The 25,112-nt window shown below is 37.3% G+C and overlaps 1 protein-coding gene across 1 annotated transcript in view; it reads left to right on the forward strand.

Annotated features, from left to right (window-relative positions):
- Positions 1–24,655, forward strand: part of ARL14 (ADP ribosylation factor like GTPase 14) — an 83,202-nt gene extending 58,547 nt beyond the window's left edge. Inside the window, exon 3 of the mRNA XM_047729220.1 lies at positions 22,289–24,655. Coding sequence (XP_047585176.1) covers positions 22,378–22,950 — 573 coding nt within the window. The 5' untranslated portion in view covers positions 22,289–22,377 and the 3' untranslated portion in view covers positions 22,951–24,655. The remainder of the gene's footprint in view (positions 1–22,288) is intronic.
- The last annotated feature ends 457 nt before the right edge of the window (positions 24,656–25,112 follow it).

The raw sequence follows: 25,112 nt of genomic DNA on the forward strand, positions 1-25,112 counted from the left end.
ACCATCCCAACCTACTTTGTAGAGCTCTCTCACTGGACTTAATTAATATTGATATTCCTCTTATGAAATTATCTGAACTAATTTCTCATATCCTGATGTGGTCAAAAAGAGCAAAGTCACTTAAAGAATAGATGTGATTTTCCGAATAAAGTTTAAAATATAACCTTACCTAAAATTTAGTCATACATACACACGCACGTATAATCACACACATGGATATGCACTGGCATTAGAAGGCATCAGTAATTAGGGCATAAATAATTCCCTTTATATTCTGGTTTTCCTATCTTTCTGAATATGAGGTAAAGAAGAGCTTTCTCTCCTGAATCCCTGCTCAAAGTTGGAGTGAGTTTTTTTTCTGAGTCTCAGTCATTCCCAAGTGAACCCCAAAGTAGTTTCCTTTTTTCTCTAAGCTTCTTTTGAAGGATCCTCATTTGTAATCGTTATTATTTTTTTTTTATGTTAATTTTTTTTATTTTTTTCAGCATAACAGTATTCATTATTTTTGCACCACACCCAGTGCTCCATGCAATCCGTGCCCTCTACAATACCCACCACCTGGTGCCCCCAACCTCCCACCCCCCACCCCTTCAAAATTCTCAGATCGTTTTTCAGAGTCCATAGTCTCTCATGGTTCACCTCCCCTTCCAATTTCCCTCAACTCCCTTCTCCTCTCCATCTCCCCTTGTCCTCCATGCTATTTGTTATGCTCCACAAATAAGTGAAACCATATGATAATTGACTCTCTCTGCTTGACTTATTTCACTCAGCATAATCTCTTCCAGTCCCGTCCATGTTGCTACAAAACTTGGGGATTCATCCTTTCTTTCTTTCTTTTTTTTTTTTTTTTTTTTTACAGCTTTATAAACATATATTTTTATCCCCAGGGGTACAGGTCTGCGAATCGCCAGGTTTACACACTTCACAACACTCACCATAGCACATACCCTCCCCGATATCCATAACCCCACCCCCTCTCCCAACCCCCTCCCCCCATGTAATCGTTATTATTAACACGCAACTAGTACATCAGGCCTGCAAAGTCTTTTACAATGATTATTGGATACATTTTTCTAGTCTGGGAGACCAACATTTTACAGAAAAGGAAAATGGGATGTAGATGGTCATTTCCTTGGCCAGAATGACAGAGTGACTTTCTGCAAACACAGCCAAAGAAAAGCTGAAGCAGTCTTGGATTTTTAGGACAGAAACTCTGCTCCTTGAATGATAACATTTGACAGTTGCACTGATCCTATGATTGCAGAAAACCCACTTCACTTTGCAAACAAATCAGTGACAGAAGTGCCTTAAACAAACAAACAAACAAATGCCCCCAACCTCCCCCAAAACCCAACAAACCTAGAGTTCCAATTTATTATTCAGAATTGATTCACCTTATTTTCTGGTTATTCTTAAAGTGTTTGCCCTTGAGTTAATTGATAAAAAGCTGCTGTAGCTCTTCATTCTTATCTTTAATTTGTGTACTGATTTCAAAATGAGAGATGCAAGGCTATTTGATGTACAACAGACTTCCCTGCCACCGTTTTGGTTTGCTCTTTTAAATTCTGTATTAACATAAGACTTGATGCTAAATAAATCTGAGAGAGAAGTTGCAGCTCTCCCCAGAAACAGAAGTCCTCCTGTATTTGACTTTGAGCCAGATCCACCTCAACATAGGTCCCTGTTTTTAAATCGATATTTTAAAATTCACTTTACTCCTCACTTTTGGCAAAAGGAGCTTTCGTCTTTTAACCTTTATGATGACTAAGCTGAATGTGTCTTTGATTTGGATGAAAAATTATACAGATAAAAGAAGGTAGCAAATCTTCGCTGTATGGCTAATAAATAAGACCATGGCATTTTATATTTGATTTCATGATGTTTTGGATTTGTAGTTAATAAACAGACTCTCCAGCATATTATAAATGAAATGCCAACTTTATTTAAAATGTTATATTAGGTCATATGATAATTTGACAATAATTTTTATAGCTACAAAGGAAATGAAACACCAGCAGAATTTATTTAAGAAGCTGTGTCATCCTGTACATTTAGGATCAGAAAAATAAAACTCTAGTAACAGAAGCACTAGTATGTTTTATAGGTAAAATCTAAGCAATACTCTTCAGGATGATTTATTGGTAATTTTACAGATGAGATATTCGCTAATTTCTCTGAAGCATAATTTAGAAAATTCAGAAGACAGATAATTTCATTACTTCACAAATATTGGCAGTCCTCCTCGAAATTGATTTTTCTCTGAACTATCCTTTAAGGATGTTTTCTTAAAGTTAATTATGATGATATTTTACAACTAGCTTTATTTAATCTTTTGAATTAAATTGCCTCTTTAAAAATATTTATGTAAGGTCAGATTTCTTGGGAAATCTGGAATAAGTGGGAATAAACTTATGAAGCCAAGAAACAACACATATATCTAAAGAGTACATAAACACAATTTAAGCATTTCTGTTTGATGGCTCTAGTGTGATGGACTTTATCGAATTAGGAAAAAATTGAATTAGTAAAATGATGTTTCTGTCACCAGATCAGTTAATTGACTCATTTCTGGGCAGAGGAAGTGAGACTGTCCATACGCAGTAATCATTGGACTGGGGATCTGGAATGACTGGGTCCAAACCTGGCTCTCTTGACAAGGCACTAATATCTATGTGTAGGATCCTTACCAATATACTGTCATAATGGTATCTGTAGATATAGGTGGATGGTGAAGGGTCAAGGAACTACAAAATGCTTTGAAGGCTGCAAGTCCTGAATGTTATTAGATCGTAACATATAGAGTAAACAGATGTTAAAAAACTGCTCACTCATTATTGTCATGTTTGAATGGATTTCCTAGGATTGAGAAATTTACTTAGCTAAATATAGAGCCCAGTTGCTGGTGTTGGAGGAAAACTGCTATGCTAGGGAGTCTAGAGCAATAGTATGTCAGTCTCTAATATAGCCTGGATATAGAATTGCATACTCTACTTGACTTTCCTTATTCTGGTGTCTTTCAAACTGGTCCTCTGGAGATTTCATAATTTTAACTTTGAATTATGTATTTTAATATTACTTTTGGTCCCATCCAATCTTAACAGGCAGGGAGATATTTGCTTGAATCCAATTCCAGAAACATAAATTGTTCCACTACATACTGGTCTAGCCAAGACTCTCTTACTACCAATGCTCTGATTATTGTGTCACTGACTGCTAGGAGCTCCAGTTTTGGGGCTGACTTGGTTATGTGAATTTGACTGTCTTCCCAACAGATGACAGTCCTGGAAATGATCTTTCCTCTCTAAACTACCTGTTACAGAAATACCTTCGTTATTAGCACTTCTGAGAATCTCCAGTGTTAAACAAAGTTTCAAAATCCTAAATATTAGCATAATACAGATAAACTACATGATTACTAAAGTCTCTTCTAGTCCAAGTTCTACAATTTAAAGGGGAAAAAAGCTCTTCCAGCAGTTTCTCCCAGTGGATGGCACCCAGGGTTGACCTGCAGCTGTGTGGCAACTTCCTCATTGTTCTGGAGATGTGGGTGTTTGGGAGAGACCCAATGAGGCAGCCCACAAAGAGAGATTACAGGAGAGGCCAGGCACTAGAAGCTGTTTGATTTAAGGTAGTAGAAAGTGACAGGGCTTTGGCTAGGGTGAGGCAGTGAGGCACTTGGGATGCAAAATTTTAAAAGGTACCTACTCTCAAGGGCAGCCAAAGAGTGAGTGCCTCCTTGAATTTGGTACCCCAGCAGTCTAGCCCTGGGAAAAGGTCTTAATGAGGTCTGTGCCAGGGAGAAAAATCAGCCACAAACCTGGGAATCTCAAAGCTAGGAGTGTAAGTTCAAGAAACCAATCAAATCAAAGGAAGAGCTAGACAGAGAAATTCTCTGTGTTCTGTTGTGACCTATCTCTGACTTCAGGCTACCAAACTCCAGCAGTTTCAGAGCCCTAATGTTGCCAGCTAATCCCCTGCTCTTCCAGGAGCACCCACAAAAAGCAAGGAATAATTCCAGGAGTCAATAGAAATAGATGTGAAAAGGGGGAAAAAAAAAAAAGAGCCAGGTCAAAATGAATTATGTACACAAAGCCTTGGCCATGGCATTCCTCCTAGGCCAACACTCCCTCTGCTGGGCTGGACATGGGTCTTGATAGAGGCCTCCTGCCAGGTAGCTTTAAAGGTGTTGGTTGTACTTTGAAGGGACCCTTTTACCCTCTTGGTAGTTACTGTTCTCTTTGCAGAGTCTAGGGTAGCTAGACATACCTAGGGTAGCTAAGATCAGTTTTATTTCACAAAACTGAACTTAAATTTCTCTTTCAGGTTTCCATTCTGTTCAATAGCAGAAATAGAGTTCAGTAGATTACAGATAAGCTTATTTCCAGTTTATCATTTCTGGTAAACTCCATGAATTCAGAATTTCCCCTTTCCTTTCTCTGTTCCCAGAGTGGCATCTACGTTCTAGGGACATGGGGTGAAGTGTTGGGTTCTTGGCCACTGATGCCCTCCAGCCTAGCTTTCATAGCTATGTTTATGACATGCCTATCATCTTCGATTCTGGAAACATGTAGCCTCCTGACTGTGGTGATGGTCTCAGAGCCATGTCTTCACCCCTCTTCGGGATTGGGAAATTGTTGGACGTTCTCCTGTGCCATTCTGTGGACTCCAGGAGCTGTGGAAGACTTGGGGACTGTGTTAGACACATCTGGTTTTCACTTCTGCCCTTTCCCATTTACCTGGCCGCAACTAAGCAGTGAACACAGGTCCCTCTGCTCTCAGATTCCCAAAATTTACCTGGAATTTCTACCAGTCATCATGACCCTCCTCATTTCCTCTTGGGACTTAGCCATATCTTGGAGACATTCTCTCTTGCTCTCTTATTTGACCGCTCTCTTCAGCTTAGAGAATTGTCTAACATAGTAGGCACTTGTCACATATGTTGAGCTCTTGAAATGTGGCTAGTCCAAAATGAGATGTACAGAAAGTAAAAATGCACACCAATTTCAAAGACAATGAAAAAAAGATCATAAAATATCTCCTTATAGTTTACACATTGAAATGATCATATTTTAGATATGCTGAATTAAATGAAAGAAAGTGTTATAATTAATTTTACTTATTTCTGTTCACTTTTTTAAAAAATGTGGCTACTAGAAAAATTTTAATTATATTTGTTTTGGACAAAGCTCATCTAACAAGTTTAAGGAAGTGTCAGGGAGTGAATTGAGTGCTGCCTCTGCCTTCACCCCAGTTTAATCTGTTGAAGCTCTAATCCCCAATGTGACTATACCTGGAGATAGGACCTTTAGGTAGGTAACTACTGTTTACTGAAGTCATGAGGGTAGGGCCCTAATCCAATAAGATTGGTGCCCATGTTAAAAGAGGAAGAGGCACCAAGAAGGCACACACAGAAGAAAGGTCATGTAAGGACACACAGAGAAGGCATCAGTCTGTAAACCAGAAAGAGAGGACTGCCAGCACCTTGATCTTGGATGTCCAGCTTCCAGAACTGAGAGAAAACAGATTTCTGTTGTTTAAGCCACCCAGTCCATGGTATTGTGTTATGGCAGCCCTAGCAGACTAATACAAGAAGGGAAACTATTCTGATATCATGTCTCCTTCCAAAATGAAGTGTTTATGGCATTCACTTTAGCTTTTGATCCTCAAAACTCTTTCTTTTTGCCTATTGTTTGTGCCAGGAATTTTTAAAGTCTAGTTTGAAACTCAAAAGTCTAGTTTGAAAATGGACTCTTTAGTTCTGTGTTATCTGTTTGTGACTTTCCTTCCCCAAAGCCATAGAAACATCTACCCTTTGCTGCCTGAAATTGAGGAAAAGGTCGCAGAGCAAAAGGGAAATATAGAAAATGAAAAATACACTGGCCAATATAAAAATATCAATCTGCTATAGGAGTTGCTTTTTTTCCTTTTCTCATTCTGTCAAAACTTGGGAAGATCTGATTTCATTTATTTGGTCTTTCATTAATTTGCTCTGTATTTATTGCCCACAGATTGGTTATGTATATTTTAATGTGAATAGCTTTGAGAGAGCACTTGCATTAAAACTTTCAGATCTTCAGTTTAATAATGAAAGGTATTGTTTTCTTTTAAAGGAATTGAAAGTATCATAGAAACCTCATGGTAGTGGTGGAGAGAGGTGGTTAAAGGACTAAAATCCTGCTGTCCATATCATTACAGCTCAGAGAGTTTTGTTAGCTGTAGAGGAGACCTTGTTGCCCAACCCCAGGACAGATCCTACTTTGAAGTCCTGAAATTCCTGATGTCACACGCATAACACACACAGGGTCAGGGTGGTCACTGGGGGAAGCAGAAAGCCAAGTCTTGCACTTGGATGGACAATCCTGGGTTCTTCCACCCCTTGTACTTTTCTCATTCGCCAGGACTATGAGGTCTTATTGCTCTCACTGTACTAGAAATGTCTGTTTACTTCTCTGTGAACCTCTAGAGAGCAGTGAATTACAGGTTTCCCCTCTGAATATTCCTTACCCAATAGGTACCATATAATAGGTGCATAATAAAAGTTTTTGAAATGAAACAAAATGTAATTCATGAATCTTCCAAGTTCTGCCATCAGATCCTCACTTCAGGCTTCTCTAAACCTCTTTTCTCTGCTGGCCTGGACACAGGTCAAGCATCCTCCTCCAGCCCCTTTAATCTTAACCAACCTCTCTTCTTTATAAAAACAAATTCTTTTAAAAATTGTTTAATTACCCAAGTATTACATGAAGATATCCTCGGTGTAACATAATAAAATAATACAAAGAAAATTTAAATGCCACTCTATGGTAATCCCCTTCATTGGGTAGTACTGTGGGAATAACTTTCTAAATCTCCTCCCATACATTTTTATATATGCAATGTGTATCTTCTAAAATAGATGAATTTACCATTTGCAACAACGTGGATGGAACCAGAGGGTATTACGCTAAGCGAAAGAAATCAATCAGAGAAAGACAATTACCACATGATTTCACTCATATGTGGAATTAAAGAAACAAAACAGGATCATAAGGGAAGGGACAGAAAAATAAAATAAGACGAAATCAGAGAGGGAGACAAACCATAAGAAGCTCTTAAATATAAGAAACAAACTGAGGGTTGCTACAGGTGGGTGGATGGATGGTCCACTGGGTGATGGGTATTAGAGGGTACTTGATATAATGAACACTGGATGTTATATGCAACTGATGAATCATTAAACTTTATCTCTGAAACTAATAATATATTATATGTTAATTGATTGAATTTAAATGAAAATAAATAGATATATGTGTTTATGTTAATTTTTAGCGCTAATAGGTATTATGTATTAATACATATATTTAGTCTATGATTTTATGCTGTTGTGTACTATTTCACTACTTGCATTTTTTTCACTTAATAAGTTGATGTCCTTTTGTGTCACTATACATACATGCCCCTCTTTCTTTTTTTAATTGCTGCAAAGTATTCCATAGCACAGATGAACCAAAATGCATTTAAAATATATTTAAATCTTTAAAAAAATAAAATATATTTAATCTTTTCTCTACTGATGATCATATAGGCTGTTTGCAATTTTTCACTGTCATAAGCAATGAAGCAATGAACATCATTGTATACTTGTATACTTGTATACTTGCTTCTTCGGGCGCATCTACAAATTTTTTTTTATGATAGATTCTTAGAGGATTACTTGCTGAGTTAAAGGTATATGTAGGTGCTAGAGACAATCCTGAGGAAGAGGCTTTCTTGGCCATTTGCCATATAATTACTTGTAATTACTTATAAACCAAATGGACTTACTAAACTGTACTAGGGTAGAATGGCACAGCAAGACTCAGGCTGTTCCAGTCTAAGGGGATAGTTTATGTAAATTATGTGACCATAGACAGACTATATGATGTCCTTTAACATCCCTTTAACATACTATGGCAATCTTCCTCCATTGCATAGCAGTATGGAAAATGTCCTTCTAAGTCCTTTCCCATACATTTGCATTGTATCTTAAGGATTTTTGCATGCCTGCTACTTTGTAATACCTCTGCTAATGAATAGAGGAAGCTGCCTTCAGTACTCCAAATGAGGAAGGAAATGTTATTATTGGATATCATTATTGTCGATCACTTGTTCAAAAGGAGGGAAGTGAGTCATCTCAAGAGAATGAGTCACCAAGTTATAGCCAAGGTGATAAACCTCAAGATTTGAATCTCTCTCCATGGACACAGTTCAACAGTTAATAAGGAAAATCTTACCACCTGAGTGGTGAGAAACCAGAGTGGGTACTACCTGAACACTTAATGTTATCTTGAGGGAGAAAAAAAGTGACATTCCTAAAAACTTTTCTGCTGTCTCCTGAAGTTCAGAACTTTTTAACTTACTGACATATATATATATAAACAAAAACATGATTAATTATTGAGGTTTGGGCAGGAGGATGAGTATATCTTCTAACCACTGAATCAAAATTCCCTGAAAATACTGTATTTTAAATTTTGATAGATATATTGCCAAATTACCCTCCAACAAACCTGTATCAATTTGTACTCCCACTGGTATTGAATGTGTCTAACATATTGTCAATCTTTTAAAGTATCATTTGATGGGTGAAAAATGGTATCTTACTAGTTTAAAATGGATTTCTCTGATGACCAGTCACATTCAGCATAATTTTATATACTTTTTAGGCATTGTATATCCTCCTCTCTGAATTATGTGTTCATATCCATTGCTTATTTTCTAATTGATTCTGTATGCCTTCTTTATTGATTTGTATGGGTTAATTATATATTATGTATATGGATCTTTCATCATACATTGTTAATATTTTCTTCTAGCTTCTTTTGGTCTTCTGATTTTGTTTAAGATGTTGTTTTCATACAAAATTTTTAAATTCTTACACAGTTAAATATATTAATCAATATTAATTCTTTATAGGAATCACAATTTTTTGCAGTTTTAGCTTAAGTAGTCCATCTGTAAGTTAACACATTCTTCAATATTTTCTTCTAATATTTTATTATATTTTAAATGTATTTTTAACTAAAATTCTAAAATAAAATTTAACTGAAAATTTAATTTCTGATAATACAATGAAGTAGGTGTTAAGTAAAACTCTTCCCAGTATAGCACATGTAAAAATGCAGTATAAAATATTAGAGCAACCAAACAAAAACTCAATAAATATTTTTTGTATGTTCGTCTGAGGCTGAGCTGGTGAGAAATTAAGGGAGTTTTTCAGAGGCCAGAAAAAAAGGAGAGAACAACAATCTGTAGAGTTAGGAAGCCTTGAGTGTTTATATGATCCCTACTGGCCTCCAGCCAAAGTTTTAATGGGCTCACTGGACCAGGGCTGAAGATAAAGCCTGAGCCCCAACCAAGGTGGAAACTATAATGAATTAGACTTCAAGGATGACTCAGTGGCCGAACTAGAAAAATTCCACCCAGCAGAGGGCATTAATGGTGATATATGCCAATCTTTTTATGTTTTTGTTTTTTAGAGAACGACTGTGGGTGCATGTGGTGGTGGGGAGGGGCAGAGAGAGAGAGGGAGAGAGAGAAAAATCTTAAGCAGGCTCCATGCTGAGACCCATGTGGGGATCTATCTAATGACCCTGAGATCATTACCTGAGCCAAAATCACGAGTCAGACGCTTAACCAACTGAGTCACCCAAGCACCCCTATATTTGCCAATCTTTTTAAAAAAGATTTTATTTATTTATTTAGTTATTTAGTTAGTTAGCTATTTGACAGAGAGACAGTGAGAGAGGGAATACAAGCAGGGGGAGTGGGAGAGGGAAAAGCAGGCTTCCTGCTGAGCAGGGAGCCAGAGCTGAAGGCAGATGCTTAACAACTGAGCCTCCCAAGCGCCCTATATTTGCCAATCTTATCTGTGCTCTGGGCAGAGCTGAACAAAGAGGAAAAGGCTTAATCATAAATCTACTTTAACATGTGTTTAGAACCCAAATTCATATTAATCATATATTCCTCAAAGCCCTAAGTCAGAAATGTAGTTAGTGACATTCCACCAATAGCTAAAGGAAATAAAGCCAAATCCTCTTCAAAAGAACGGTCAATGGGGCATCCGGTGGCTCAGTGGGTTGAGCCTCTGCTTTCAGCTCAGGTCATGGTCTCGGGGTCCTGGGATCAAGCACTGCATCAGGCTCTCTGCTCAGTGGGGAGCCTGCTTCCCTCTCTCTCTGCCTGCTTCTCTGCCTACTTGTGATGTCTCTCTCTCTGTCAAATAAACAAATAAAAAAATCTTTAAAATAAAATAAAAGAACAGTCATTATATTCAACTCCACATACATTTTCAAGAAATATGACTTCAGATATACAAGGCAATAGTAGAAAACACTGCAGAGTGAGACACTAAAATCTTCAAATAATGAAATGATCTGGTACAGAATAAAATATAAGCATGTTTAATATATTTAAAGAAACATTTTAAAAGATTACTGGAAGAATGTCAAACTATAAATTGTCAGTTGACCACACAGGCTTGAAAATGAATCAACAGAAGTTCTACATATCAAAAATGTAATAATTAAAATTAGAAATTCGGGGGGCATCTGGGTGGCTCAGTGGGTTAAGCCTCTGCCTTTGGCTCGGGTCATGATCTCTAGGTCCAGGGATCAAGCCCCGCGTCAGGCTCTCTACTCAGCAGGGAGCCACCTGCCCTCCCCCTCTCTCTGCCTGCCTCTCTGCCCCCTTGTGATCTCTGTCTGTCAAATAAATAAATACAATCTTTTTAAAAAATTAGAAATTCAGGTAAAATTAGAAATTCAGGCGTAGAAGCACAGTTGAAGAGATAATTCATGATGAATAGGAAGAAATTATAACATTCAGAAAAAGACAACAAAGAGGATGAAATTATGAAAGAGATAATGGCTGAAAATTTCTTGAATTCTGAGGAAAGAATTTCTTCTTTCTATTTGGTGATGAGAAACACCAACATACAGATTCAGAAAACAGAACTACAAACAGAATAAATAAAAAAAAGAAATCACCTAGACACATTACAATGAGATTTCAGAATACTAAAAGTCAGGAGACTATATTAAAAGCATTTAGAGAAAGAAATAACGTATCTGTTAAGGAACTATATTTAAACTGACAGGAGATTTTCCCACAGCAACGAATGGAGCCAGAAGACGGTGGAATGGTACATTTAATGTACCAAGGGAAGATAAATGTCAAACTATACTATTATCCAGTGAAATAATCTTTCAAACATGAGGTTAAAATAAAGTTATTTTTTCTGACTAAAAAAATTGAGAGCTATTATACAGCAAACCCTTTTTTAAAGATCTAGAGACTATACTTAAGAATGAGGATAAATAAACACTGGAGAAAGCCTAAGTATAAGAAGAAATGGTGAGCAAAGAACATGGTAAACATGTGGATAACTCTAAGCAAGCATTTACTGAATAAAGCAATAATGACAACGTTTGCTTTGAGGGTGAAATAAGTCAAGCTAGACAAACCCAAACAACAATAGCATGTATCATGAAAGAGTGGTAAAAAGGAATTAAAACACTCTAAGGTCCTTGTATTTTCCTAAACATGGGTAATGTTATTGGTTATCTTCAGATGTTAAATATGAATGTTAAGATTTCTAAGGCAATTGTATTCATTTTCTATTGCTACACAGCAAATTCCCACAAATTTAGCAGCCTAATAATGTACATTTCTATTTCACAGTTTCTATGGGTTGATGGGTCAGGAGTCCAGGCATGGCATACCTGAATTGTCTGCTCAGGGTCTCACAAGGCCACAGTCCTAAGTGCTGACCAGGCTGGGATTCTCATCTGGAGGTCAGGGTCCTCTTCAAGCTCATTCAGATTATCAGGGGAATTCAGTTTCTTGTGGTTATAGGCCTGAGAGCTCAGCTACTAGAAGTTACCCCTCTTCACAGGCCATTAACAACATGACTGCTTTCTTCCAGGCCAGCAGGACAAATCCAATGCTTCGAATTTCCCTTCTCAGGAAGGGCCCAGTCTCTTTTTTTTTTTTTTTTTTTTAAAGATTATTTATTTATTTATTTGACAGAGAGATCACAAGTAGACGGAGAGGCAGGCAGAGAGAGAGAGGGGGAAGCAGGCTCCCCGCCCAGCAGAGAGCCCGATGCGGGACTCGATCCCAGGACCCTGAGATCATGACCTGAGCCGAAGGCAGCGGCTTAACCCACTGAGCCACCCAGGCGCCCCAGGGCCCAGTCTCTTTTAAGGTTCTACTGATTAGACCACACCTATCCAGAATAATCTCCCTTTTGATCAACTCAAAGTCAACTAACATGAGACCTTAATATTTTAAAAACGTCTTCACCTTTGCCATATAATTTAATGAGGAGAGTAACATCACATTCAGAGGAACATCTGCACACATAAAAAGGGAATTATAAGCCACAGGATGGGAATTTTGGAGGCTCTCTAAATTCTGCCTACCGCAGTTGAATTAGATTCCATAATATCCAAATCAGTGGAGGTGAAAAAAAGGAAGGGAAGAAAAATTACAGTTAACTGAAACAAAGATAAGGGAAAAAACACTGAAGTGGGATAAACAAAATATAAATAAAATAGTAAATAAATACAATGTCAAGAAACTATATTCTCCAGACTAAGAATGTCAAACAGAATTTGAAAAAAAGTTTAACTCTATATTATTAAAAAGAAATAGATCTCCCCATAAGAACACAGGAAGGTTGAAAGGTAGGACAAGCAAACACTAACAAAAAGGAAATTGAGGGAGTTATATTAGAAACAGGCAAACTCAAGAGAAAAAATATTATAGAGATCAAATAGGTCATTGCAATTGAAAACATGGTCAATCTACCAGCAAGATAAAATTCTAAACTTGTCAATACTTAATAAAATTGCTTCAGCATACAGAATGCAAAAATTATCAAAGGTATGAGAAGAAATGAACATATCACCGTTAGTTGGCAAGATTTTACTAGTCCTCCCTCTTTGGTCAATAAATCAAGCAGACAAGGACTGAATGGACAATGATTAAACCTGGCCTAAGAGATAGAGATATAGAATAGTGTACTTAAATATTAAGGAATACATTTTTTTTTCAAATATACATGGAACATTTACAAAAAGTGACTACATACTAGGTCATAAAGCATCTCAATAAATGTCCAAGAATCAGTATTTTTTACCACAATGAAATTAAGCTAGAAATAAATCTTAAGAATTTAAAACTTCTGTATTATGCAAAGTTAGAAAAATACTTCTAAATAATTGATGGATCAAAGGAAAAAACTGTGTAATGGAAGTCAGGAAATACTTAAAACAACTAATAAAAACAATGAATAAAAAATGTGTGGCATGCAGATAAAATGATACTTTGGGGAAATTTACAGACATAAATGCTTCTATAAGGAAAAGAAAAAACTGATAATTAATGAGACTGAAAACAAATGAGAATTTGCCATAAGCTATTATTAAAAACAAAAAACAAAAGCAATAGGAGACAAGGCAGAGAAAGCAAATTGTGGAAAATAATAAATAACAGAAATTAATGAAGTAGAAAATAAAGTAAATAATATACTGTTTAGTTATATATGTTACTTTTACATATTAGTAACATATTACTTAGATCTTTTTACTCAGTAAATATTACTTAGGTAATAACATATTACTTAGAAGTACATAATAAGTACTACTAATTATATATTACTTATACATTTTTTTCTATAGATACTAAAGACTAAAACCAAAAGCAAGGAATGAGTAACATTAGTTCAGGTTAAAGGTAAAACCAAAAGCAAGGAATGAGTAACATTAGTTCAGGTTAAAGGTTATATCTCTGGGGAAGGAGAGAAATGTAATTATTTAGGGGCATTCAATGATATTGGTGATGTTCTATTTCCTTAGCTGTGTGGGAGAGACATTGGTGACCCTTTAAATTTTTACTTCTGTTCTTCTTTAAAATGCACATATATATTATATAATCTTTCAGACTGTGATATTTCATATTTTTGTTAAAATTTTAGGGGCACCTGTGTGGCTCAGTGGGTTAAGCCTCTGCCTTCGGCTCAGGTCATGATCTCAGGGTCCTGGGATCGAGCCCCGCATCAGGCTCTCTGCTCAGTGGGAAGCCTGCTTCCCCCCTCTCTGCCTGCCTCTCTGCCTACTTGTGATCTTTCTCTCTGTCAAATAAATAAATAAAATCTTTAAAAAAAAATTTTAAATAAGATAAAGCAAAAATCTTTTAACCAAGTCTTCTCCACAGGAGGATAAACTCATTGGTTTTATGTGTAGCTTTCTGAATTATTTTCTATGCATATATCTGAGAAACATGTAGTTTGTTATTTTGTGGGGCAGGGTTAACATAAGTGATATTACATCAACTGTACTATTTTAGAATTTGTTGTTTCCCCTTAATATCTTTTAGCAAGCTCTTCCTTTAAGTATATGGACACTTATCTCATTACTTTTTGGTGCTACACAGTATTACATGGTCTGGGAACATTCTTTATCTACTCTGCCTCCCTCTGTCAACCAGCAAGCATGGCTGTGCAACAGTAATATACAAACTTAGAATCTTGGTAGCTCAAGACCAGTTTCATTTCATGATCATGACACCTGTCCTCTGTGAGCTGATGGTCCTCATGTGCAGCTAAAACAGAGAATGCATGGAGATTCTGTTCCAGGCCCTTTCTGCCCAAACTCTTAGGGAAGCAGCACTCTACAGAAGGAATAGTTTGATGGAAGTGAAAGCTGTGGCTTCCATGATAGGCCCCCACAATCTGGACTCTACAAGAAAGGCCCAAATCTTCCCGGAGGATAACGGGTTATTCTTTGCCGATAACCAGCATGACTCACTGGGCCTCAGATTTAGCACCATACAGCCGCCCTGGGGAGGCTCCCTTGATTGAAGACTGAATCACAGATTGTTCCACTAACCTTCTTAGTCACCTCTGTGCTCGCTACCCTCTATAACTTGCACAGTACTTGGCATATGACAATTAGTCAATATTTATCTAATTGCTGGCAAAAGGATATTTTCTGAATATATTTGATTTCTGTAAGTAAACCCATGAAATTAAAAAAAATAAAAAATTTCCATACTGAATTCAAGAGAAAGCCACATCATATAATCTGTGAATTTGAAGTATTTCTTACTTTTTGGTATTTACATTTCATACTGAGATTTCTACAAATATTTTCATACAAACTTATGTGTATCTTTTTGACTTGGCAAGTATTCAGTAAAGGGTTGATGGAGCAAGATGTCCCAACATGTAGTTGGATAGAAAATTGATGGAGAATATGGAGTGGCAATAATGAGAAGCCTATACTCAACAATGAAGACATTTTCAATGATTAACAAGGGCTTTGTCCAGAAAGTCAGATTTCAGCATTAAGGATGCTAGCTTAGGAAAAAATATGGCAAATGTGAGTCAGGGTTTCTGTGTTAGGAAGGGACTGGAGTGCAAGAAACTGAGTTACAGACTTGAGTTTAACAGCTGGGACTAGGACTTATTTCAAAAGGCTTAAAAAAAAAAAGCAAATATAAATACAAATAAAATTTTAAAAGCCAATTGTTTAGCTGTTAAAATTAGGATACCATGTTATGACCAAGTTAGTGGTTAGGATAACTCTGTATGGACCTTAGGAGGATTGGAGCTGCTTAACTACTTGATGTTTCAGATAGGGATTGAGACAATTAGATTCCAAAAGAGGATCAAGTAGGAGCACCTGGGTGGCTCAGTTGGTTAAGGGTTTGACTTAGGCTCAGGTCATGATCTTAGGGTCCTAGGATTGAGCCCCAGTCTGGGCTCCTGACTCAGTGGCGGGGGGGTCTGCTTATTCCTCACCCTCTCTCTCTGCCTCTCTTCCAAACTCAAGCCCTCTCTGTATTTCAAATAAATAAAATCTTTTAAAAAATAAAAGAGGATCAGAAAGCCTCAACTATGGGGATAAGTGTTTGTAGGAGTAGGGACCAAGTTGTGTCTGATAGCAGCAACTGAGAATGACAAATAGGATACTATGCCCTTCTTAAATTTGTAATAGTCTGTATTAGTCAGAGTTCTCCAGAGAAATGAACACACACAGATATGGATATGTAGAAAGAGAGTTATTATGAGATAGTGACTCATGTGATAAAGGCTAAGTCCCATGATCTGCAGTCTGCAGGGGATATACATCCAGTCCAAACCCAAAGGCTGGAGAACTATGGGAGCCAATCCTATAAGTCCCACTCTGAGTCAGCAGGCCTCAGAACCAGGATTACTGATGTCTGAGGGCCAGAGAAGATGGATGTCCTAAATCACACAGAGAACAAATTCACCTTTCCCTCGAATTTTTCTTCTATTAGCCCTCAAAGGATTGGATGATACCCAATGGTGTGGTTGAGGATAACCTTCTTTACTCCATTTACAGTTTCAAATGCCAATCTCTTCCAGAAATACTTTCACAAACACACCAAGAGTAATGTTTTGCCAGCTTTCTGGGCATCCCTTACCCCAGTCAAGTTGACACGTAGATTAACCATCCCACAGACATTTGTAATGGAGCATAGTACTTTTTCCCACAGAGCCAAGATACAATTTTATACTCCCTCTCAAAAAAGTTATTAAATATAAATCTCATTTTCCCATCAAATATAAACCTATCTGTTATCCTTATGACCAGTAATAAAATAATAAGTTACCATTTATTGAGTGTGTACCATGTATCATGTACTAGGCATACTAGGCTGCCTTATTTCTCACTTATTACTTAAAATAACCCTGAGAGGTAGATATTATTATTTCCCAATTTTCAGATGAAGAAATTAAAATGAGAAGTAATGTGTTCAGATTTATACAGAGAAAAAAAGGTACAGTTGTGACTGTAACTGGAATCTGTCTGATTTCAGAGTCTGTGATAAACTAATTAAATTTAGACAGTATAACGCTTTAAGCCTGTACCGAGCTAAGTACTCTGATGTGTTTCTAGAGTATTTAATCTGTACCTTGACATTTCTCATTCTGGAGTTAATTTTAGCTGTGTCCTTAAACCAGCTGTTTGCCCCAGGTTGCATTATTTGAGGTAAGAGGGCTACCGATGGAAAGCAAAGTCTAATGAAAAAAAATTTGAAGGGAAACAAAAGCAAAAATGAACTTTTGGGACTTCATCAAGATAAAAAGCTTCTGCACACCAAAGGAAACAGTCAACAAAACAGAGAGGCAACCCAGGGAACGGGAGAAGGTATTTGCAAATGACACTACAAAGGGCTGATATCCAAGATCTATAAAGAACTTCTCTGGCGATTCACAGACCTGTACCCCTGGGGCTAATAATACATTATATGTTAATAAAAAAAATTTAAAAAAAAAAGAACTTCTCAAACTCAACACCCAAAAAACAAATGGTCAAGTCAAAAAATTGGCAGAAGACGTGACCAGACACTTCTCAAAAGAAGACATACAAATGGCTAACAGACACATGAAAAAATGTTCATCATCATTAGCCATCAGGGAAATTCAAAACCACATTGAGATGCCACCTTACACCAGTTAGAATGGCCAAAATTGACAAAGCAAGAAACAACAAATGTTGAAGAGGTTGTGGAAAGAGGGGAACCCTCCTACACTGTTGGTGGGAATCCAAACTGGTGCAGCCACTATATGGAGGTTCCTCAAAAAAGCTAAAAATAGATTTATCTTATGATCCAGAAATCACACTACTGGGTATTTACTCAAAGAATACAAAAACAGGGGCAATCCCCTCGGGTTCCCTCCCTCTTTGGGAACTTCGTATTCTCACTTTGTTGTTGTTCAATAAACCTTGCGTTGCTGCCCACCACTCTGTCTGAACTACCTCTTCATTCTTTTTTGTTTTGTTTTGTTTTGTTTTAATCTCTTCATTCTTTGAAGCGGTGTGAACAAGCACCATGGGCACTGACAGAAAAAATCTTGTAACATTTATAGGGGCTTGTCAGGGATCTCCACCATCATTAAGGACACTAACCAAGAAAGGTCCTCAAACTCCAGGTGGTGGTTCAGATGGAGCCTCACACGGAGGTCAAACCAGACATCTACAAAGAGACCCTTTGATAGATCAGGACAAGATGAATCCTGGCTGCCACATCATCCAACACCCCTGACCAGCAGGAAGTAGCTGCGATCAGTCATTGCCTTTCTTCCCTAACAGCAGTTAGGGTTATCTCTTCAGATAGGAGAATGATGGATAGTTGGAAGACAAGCAGGCAGGAACAAGGGGCCCTGCCTTAAGAGGAAGCCACCCTTAAAAGGATTTTACATGGAAGGAGTCTCCACCTTTCCCATATGATAGACAAATAAGTGATTGGATGATAGGCTCAGGGAGGGTTAATCAGATTAAAACAGCCCACCAACAAACCCATAAAAAATCCCTAGACTTAAGAACTTTGATGGCAACCCTTTTGGGTCCCCTCCCTCTTTGGGAGCTTTGTACTATCATTTTACCATTGCTCAATAAACTTTGCTTTGCTGCCCTCCCAAATTCCCACTAATGCAAAGGGATATACCTCTATAGATATACATCTCGGGGGATGGGACCCAGCATTATTTATAATATTATTTATAATATTATATAATATTATATATATATAATATATAATATTATTTATAATAATATAATAATATAATATAAATATATTATATATTATGTATATAATATATATATATATTTATAATAACCAAGATATGGAAGCAACCCAAGTGTCCATCATTGATGAATGGATAAAGAGGTTGTCACACACACACACACACACACACACACACACTGGGATATTATTCAGCCATAAAAAAAGAATGAAATCTTGCTATTTGCAAAGATATGGATGGAGCTAGAGAGTATAATGCTAAGGGAAATAAGCCAGTCAGAGAAAAATACTGTATGATTTCACTCATATGTGAAATTTAAGAAACAAAACAAATGAGCAAAGGGGAAAAAAGGAGAGAGAGACCAATTAAGAAACAGACTCTTAACTATAGAGAACATAGTGATGGTTACCAGAGGGGAGAGAGTAGGGGGAGGTGTGTAATAAGTGATGGGGACTAAGGAATGCACTTGTTGTGATGAGCAACAGGTGTTGTATGGAATTTTTAAATCACTATATCCTATACCTGAAACTAATATAACACTATGTTAACTAGAATTAAAATAAAAACTTAAAATTTAAAAAAGTTTAAATAATTTCTTTGTAAATGTTCTTTCTACACCCAGAATAGTCTACTTAATTTCTTTTAAAAAATAAAATTTTAGTTCTAGTAAAAATAAAATCTATATTTCATTGGCCTTATTATAGCTCTTTTAAATGTCAACTTGCTAAACATTGATGAAAGATTTTTCAATCTGGAGAATTTATTCTTTAGCTCTGGAAATAGTCTTATATTGTTTCTTTTTTTTTTTTTAAGACTTTATTTATTTATTTATTTGACAGAGAGAGAAATCACAAGTAAGCAGAGAGGCAGGCAGAGAGAGAGAGGAAAGCAGGCTCCCCACCGAGCAGAGACCCTGATATGGGCCTGGATTCCAGGACCCTGAGATCATGACCTGAGCCGAAGGCAGAGGTTTAACCCACTGAGCCACCCAGGTGCCCTTACATTGTTTCTTTGATAATTTCACATTTCATATTTTTGTTCTCTCTGGAATAAAGTCATATAGGTTAGATATTAAAACTTCTGGATTGGGGTGCCTGATGGCTCAGTCAGTAAAGTGGCTGACTCTTGGTTTCAGATCATGTCATGATCTCAGGGTGGTGAGACTGAGCCCAACAATGGGCTCAGTGTGTAGTCTGCTTATCCATCTCCCTTTCCCTCTGCCCCTCCTCTTACATGTCCTTTCTCTCAAATAAGTAAAATCTTTAAAAACAAATAAATAAAATGTCTGGATTGATCTCTATATCTCTTTATTCTTCATATTTTCTATCTTCTACTTTCTGAAAGATTTTCTTCCAACCTATTATTGATCTGTTCAAATTTTGGAAATCATGTATTTGTTTTTCAAGAGTTCTATTTTGTTTTTTGAGTAGGCTTTTGAATAGCATCTTTGTCTTATTTTATGGATGCAATACCTTTTCAAATCTCTATGGAAATATTTTCAAATCTCTGCATCACCCCTGTTTAAACTTCTATAAAGCCTTTTTAAAAAATTTTGGTCTTTCTCTCATTATATTGAAGGCATCCCATGTATTAAGTATGGGAACCTCTGTGCACTGAAAAGCTGATTGGGCATTCTGTATACATGAGCAATGTTTGCCAACTGTGAGGTTGGCTATAATTAATTAAATACTAAGTTAGACATTATGATGTGGAAACTCCCAACTCTCAAAACCTGGAGGTCTTTTTTCTGATATCACTCTTTAAAAAAAATTTTTTTTTTTGGCCTGGAATAATATCTTGTTGCTGAATGGTCAGTCAGCAAAGGTGTGTGTACATGTGGTTTTATGTATTTATTTATTTATTTGTTTGTTGGGGGTCTTTATTCAGACGTTTAATCCCTGCTGATTTTAGTCCCTCATTTCTATCCTTCCATCTGTATCCTGTGTATCAACATTCCAAGGTTCAGTTTTATCCTGTTGCATCAGTTACCACTGTAAAATGAAAACCACAGGCCCCAAATAGGCATCACTTGGGCCAGGCTGAGTCACCAAACTGGGGCTTAATACCTAACCTAACTGCAGATTCAACCTCCCCCAGAAATAGGTCTTAACCTGTCAATCAGAAATTTTCTGAACAGCACCAATGATGTAATTTGTCACACAGGCCCTCTCCATTCCCTAAAGGAAAATTAAATAATCCACTTAAAAAGGTCCCCTTCCCTTCTTAAGGGAGGGCAACTTAGCCTGAAATGATCCTTTGTTCTCTTTGACTAATAATTTTCTTGCCCCATTCTCCTTTCATTTTTTTTTTAAAGATTTTATTTATTTATTTGACAGAGAGATCACAAGTAGGCAGAGAGGCAGGCAGAGAGAAAGGAGGAAGCAGGCTCCCTGCCGAGCAGAGAGCCCGATGCGGGGCTCAATCCCAGGACTCTGAGATCATGACCTGAGCCGAAGGCAGCGGCTTAACCCACTGAGCCACCCAGGCGCCCCCTTTCATTTTTTTTTAAATTGAAGTATAGTTAATACGCAATGTTACATGAGTTTCAGGTGTACAGCATAGTGAATCAACAGTTCTATCCATTATAATATGCTCACCACAAGTGTGGCTACCATCTATCCTCATACAACGCTATTGTGATATCATTGACTATATTCTCTATGCTGTGCCTTTTATTCCTATAATTTATTCATTCCATAATAGGAAGCCTCTATCTCCCATTCCCTATACCTATTTTGTCCATCCCTATCCCATCCTCCTTTCCATAGAAAGCTTCCATTTTGTAAAACTCCTTGAAACTCCCCTTTACTTGGTAGATGGGAGGCTGCCCAATTCATGAATCACTTAATAAAGCCAATCAGATCTTCAAATTTACTCAGCTGAATTTTGTTAACACCACTCATCTTCCATCTATATTCCATCTTGCAGAATTTTGTTGAAATCTCTCACCCTTTGATGGATTCTCCTGCTCTTGTTATGGGTTTATATGTTCTTTTTATTCCTTTACCATCATTTTGGTGGAGTCTTGAGGAAAGAAGATAAATAAATGTACTCAATTTACCACTTTTAATCAGATTGCTTAATTTCAAAAATGTTTGTGTTACAAACTCCCCTCCTATCCCTGTATTTTTGGTCTTGTGAATAGTTGTAATTTTCTAGAAGAATAGAGAAGTGTTTCTGTATATGATGGGAGTAAGGTTCACCTATCCTTGGGTGGGTTAAAGTGTCCTACTGAATAATCTGGACCGGAGAAGAGAACTAAAGATACTTCAGGTGCTGAGATAAACTCTCCCTTCATGACTTCAGAACTCTGGTTACTCATTTACAACTGGAATAAGATAAATGTTCAGTATAATAATTAGAGAAGTTCTATAAACCACTTGTAACGTTAAGTTTTTAATTTTACTACCAAACCATGTTCCTGTAAACCTTTGGTTACCTCTAAATTTCCAGTATCTGGAAGAGAACAAGCTGTGGCATCACCCACCCAGCCCCTCCTGCGTCCTACTCACTCACAAAGAATTTCCCCTTTGAGCGACTGTAACACTGGCTGCTGACTCATACCAGATTCCTTAGGATTGGCTGGGACTGCAAATAAAACATTGTTTGCGTATAATGAGGTCAATAAGCTGCAACATAAAGGCTGGTTCCCAGTTTTAAAACAGAACATGAAGCGTCTGCTATCTTCTTTCCTCTTATTATTTTCAGACAAGACCTGGAGAGCAAACATTCTCCCTGGCCAAAAGAAAAGGTCTTTGAAGGGAGGAAAAAAAAAACAAAAAACAACCCACCCTAAAATGGGTCTACTGAGTTCTAAAAACCCCCAAACCAAGCAAGCCCAGATTCTTCTTCTGGGACTTGACTCAGCTGGGAAGTCTACGCTCCTTTACAAATTAAAGTTTGCTAAGGATATTACGACCGTCCCAACAATAGGTTTCAATGTGGAGATGATCGAGTTGAAAAAGAGTTTTTCACTCACAGTCTGGGATGTTGGAGGACAGGAGAAAATGAGAACTGTGTGGGAGTATTACAGTGAGAACACCGATGGGCTGATGTATGTTGTGGATAGTACGGACAAGCAGCGACTGGAAGACTCCAGGAGAGAGCTGAAGCACATTTTGAAGAATGAACACATTAAAAATGTGCCTGTTGTCCTGTTAGCCAACAAACAGGATATGCCTGGAGCTCTGACTGCTGAGGACATCACCAGAATGTTCAGAGTGAAGCAGCTCTGCAGTGACCGGAACTGGTATGTACAGCCCTGCTGTGCCATCACTGGGGATGGACTGATGGACGGGTTCAGGAAACTGACTGAATTTGTGAAAAGCCACATGAAATCAAGAGGAGACACTTTAGCATTCTTTAGGTAGAACTGAGATCCAAGCAATGACATACTGGTGAAGTTGAAAGGGTAAATTTTTTTCGATGCCAAATGAGAAAAGCAAGTTGCTGAGTTAGCAAACTTGTCCTAAGATGTTATTTCACCTAAATTCAGCGAAAACATAGAATAATATCTAGACAATATTATTTTTGGCCAGGCACTTTAGTTAACTATGTGGTAATGATAGTTGAGAATGAAAATTTTACAATTTTGTTTATGTTGGATTTATGTATGAATCAGAATAATCGTGTTTGGGACCAAATAAATTATTGCTTTATTGTTTTTATATGACGACTAGAACAAAGTTTAAATAAACTGCTAATAAAGTCAGAATTCTTTCAGATGGTTTCCAGCTGTTACAGTATTGAATTTCTATCACACTCCTGTAGAATAGTTAGTAAAAAATAGAACTTTAAATTATGGAGAGGAAAAAGTTTGATGTTAACATAAATCCCTATGACTTAAATGAAGATTTTTTTCTGGATTCCTGCAAACTCTTAGAAATATATTGGTGGGAACTTCTGACAGTGAGTCAAATAAGGAACTTCAGGCTATTAATTGCCCAGAAACATTAGGAAGACGTTTATCTCTTAAAGTTCTGGGGGTCAGGCGAGCTAGCACTTTAGAGTTTAGGGCGAGGTCTGGGTTTTACTCAGCTTGAGGTTATAGGCCCAAGATGGGCTTACATAGAATTCAATAGAATAGTCAGTACTTGGCAATATATGTACAGCTCACAGCACTGATCAAAAAGGAACCAGAGCCAGACTTTAAACTCAAGAGACTTTGCAATTCACAGGAGGAAACAACATAAAGCTAGTAGCTAGAATAGGGCAATAAGTACGTGCTATAACATGAGTGACTCTTTCTGACCTGGGAAAACAGGAAGTGTTTCATGCAGGAGGTAGTTTTTAAGATGGTCCCCAGCTCCTAGGGACCCATTAAGGTGGAGGTTAGTCACTGGAAGTTCCCATCACTAGAAGACCCTGAAGAACCATTGTAGGGGAGGAGAAAAGGAATTGGGGTTTGAACTGAAATTCCCCTGAGAGGCTCAGAACTCCCAGGGAGGTCCTGGTACTAACAAATGACACTTTCTTCCTGCCCAACCTCTAACAAAGCTCATTTGGGCTAGAAGAAGCAGGCCTCAAGGCCCAACAGCAGCTCCTCGGGCTCTAAATCTTAAGGTCACAGAGGAAAAGAAATGTTCAAGGGTGCTAGCCCCTGAATTCCTCTTATCGTTTCCTTCTTTCACCCTAGCCATGATCTTTAAAGCAAAGATCTGAGTGCTGCATGGTAGGGATTCAAATAAAAAGAGATACACACATGGTAACAGTTAACATCGGTTGAATGCTTGTCTGTGCCAGGTGTTATATGATCACTTTGATACATCTCATTTAATGTTGACAACTGCCCTGAGAGAAATTATCATTATTATGTCAATTTTACAGAGGAGAGTACTGAGATCAAACAAGGTAACAATAACAACCACACAAAAACTACTCTGTTTTTTCACTGCAGAGTGGCAGAGCCAAGATTCAAACTCATCTGTCTAACTTCAAGGCCAGTACTGTTAATTGTCATAGTGTTCTGTAAATAAGGTATGGTGTCCGTCTTCTATGAGCTTACTATACATAATTAAGAATAAATCCAGGCTAGGGGCACCTGGCTGGCTCAGTTGGTGGAGCATAGACTCTTGATTTCTGGGTTGTAAGTTTGAGCCACACCGTGGGTATAGAGATTATTTTAAAAAATAATAAAATAAAATCTTTAGAAAAAAAGGAAAAAAGGCTTAATTAAAAATAAAACTACCATATGATCCAGCAATCCTACTACTGGGTATATGGCCAAAGGAAATGAAATCACTACCTTGAAGACACATCTGCACTTCCATGTTAAATGCAACATTATTCACAATAGTCAAAATGGGGAAACAACCTAAGCTTCTATGAATGGATTAACAGATGTATGGATAAAGAAAATGTGGTATGTATGCACGATGGAATCCTAGTCAGCCACAAAAAAGGGAAATTCTGATATTTGTGACAACATGGATGAAACTTGAGGACATTAGTTAAGTGAAATAAGGCAGACACAGAAAACAACTATTTTGTGATTTCACTTTTGTGGGGAATCTTAAAAAACCAAACTCACAGA

Source organism: Lutra lutra, chromosome 1, assembly GCF_902655055.1.
Source record: "Lutra lutra chromosome 1, mLutLut1.2, whole genome shotgun sequence".
NCBI classification, from domain to species: domain Eukaryota; kingdom Metazoa; phylum Chordata; class Mammalia; order Carnivora; family Mustelidae; genus Lutra; species Lutra lutra.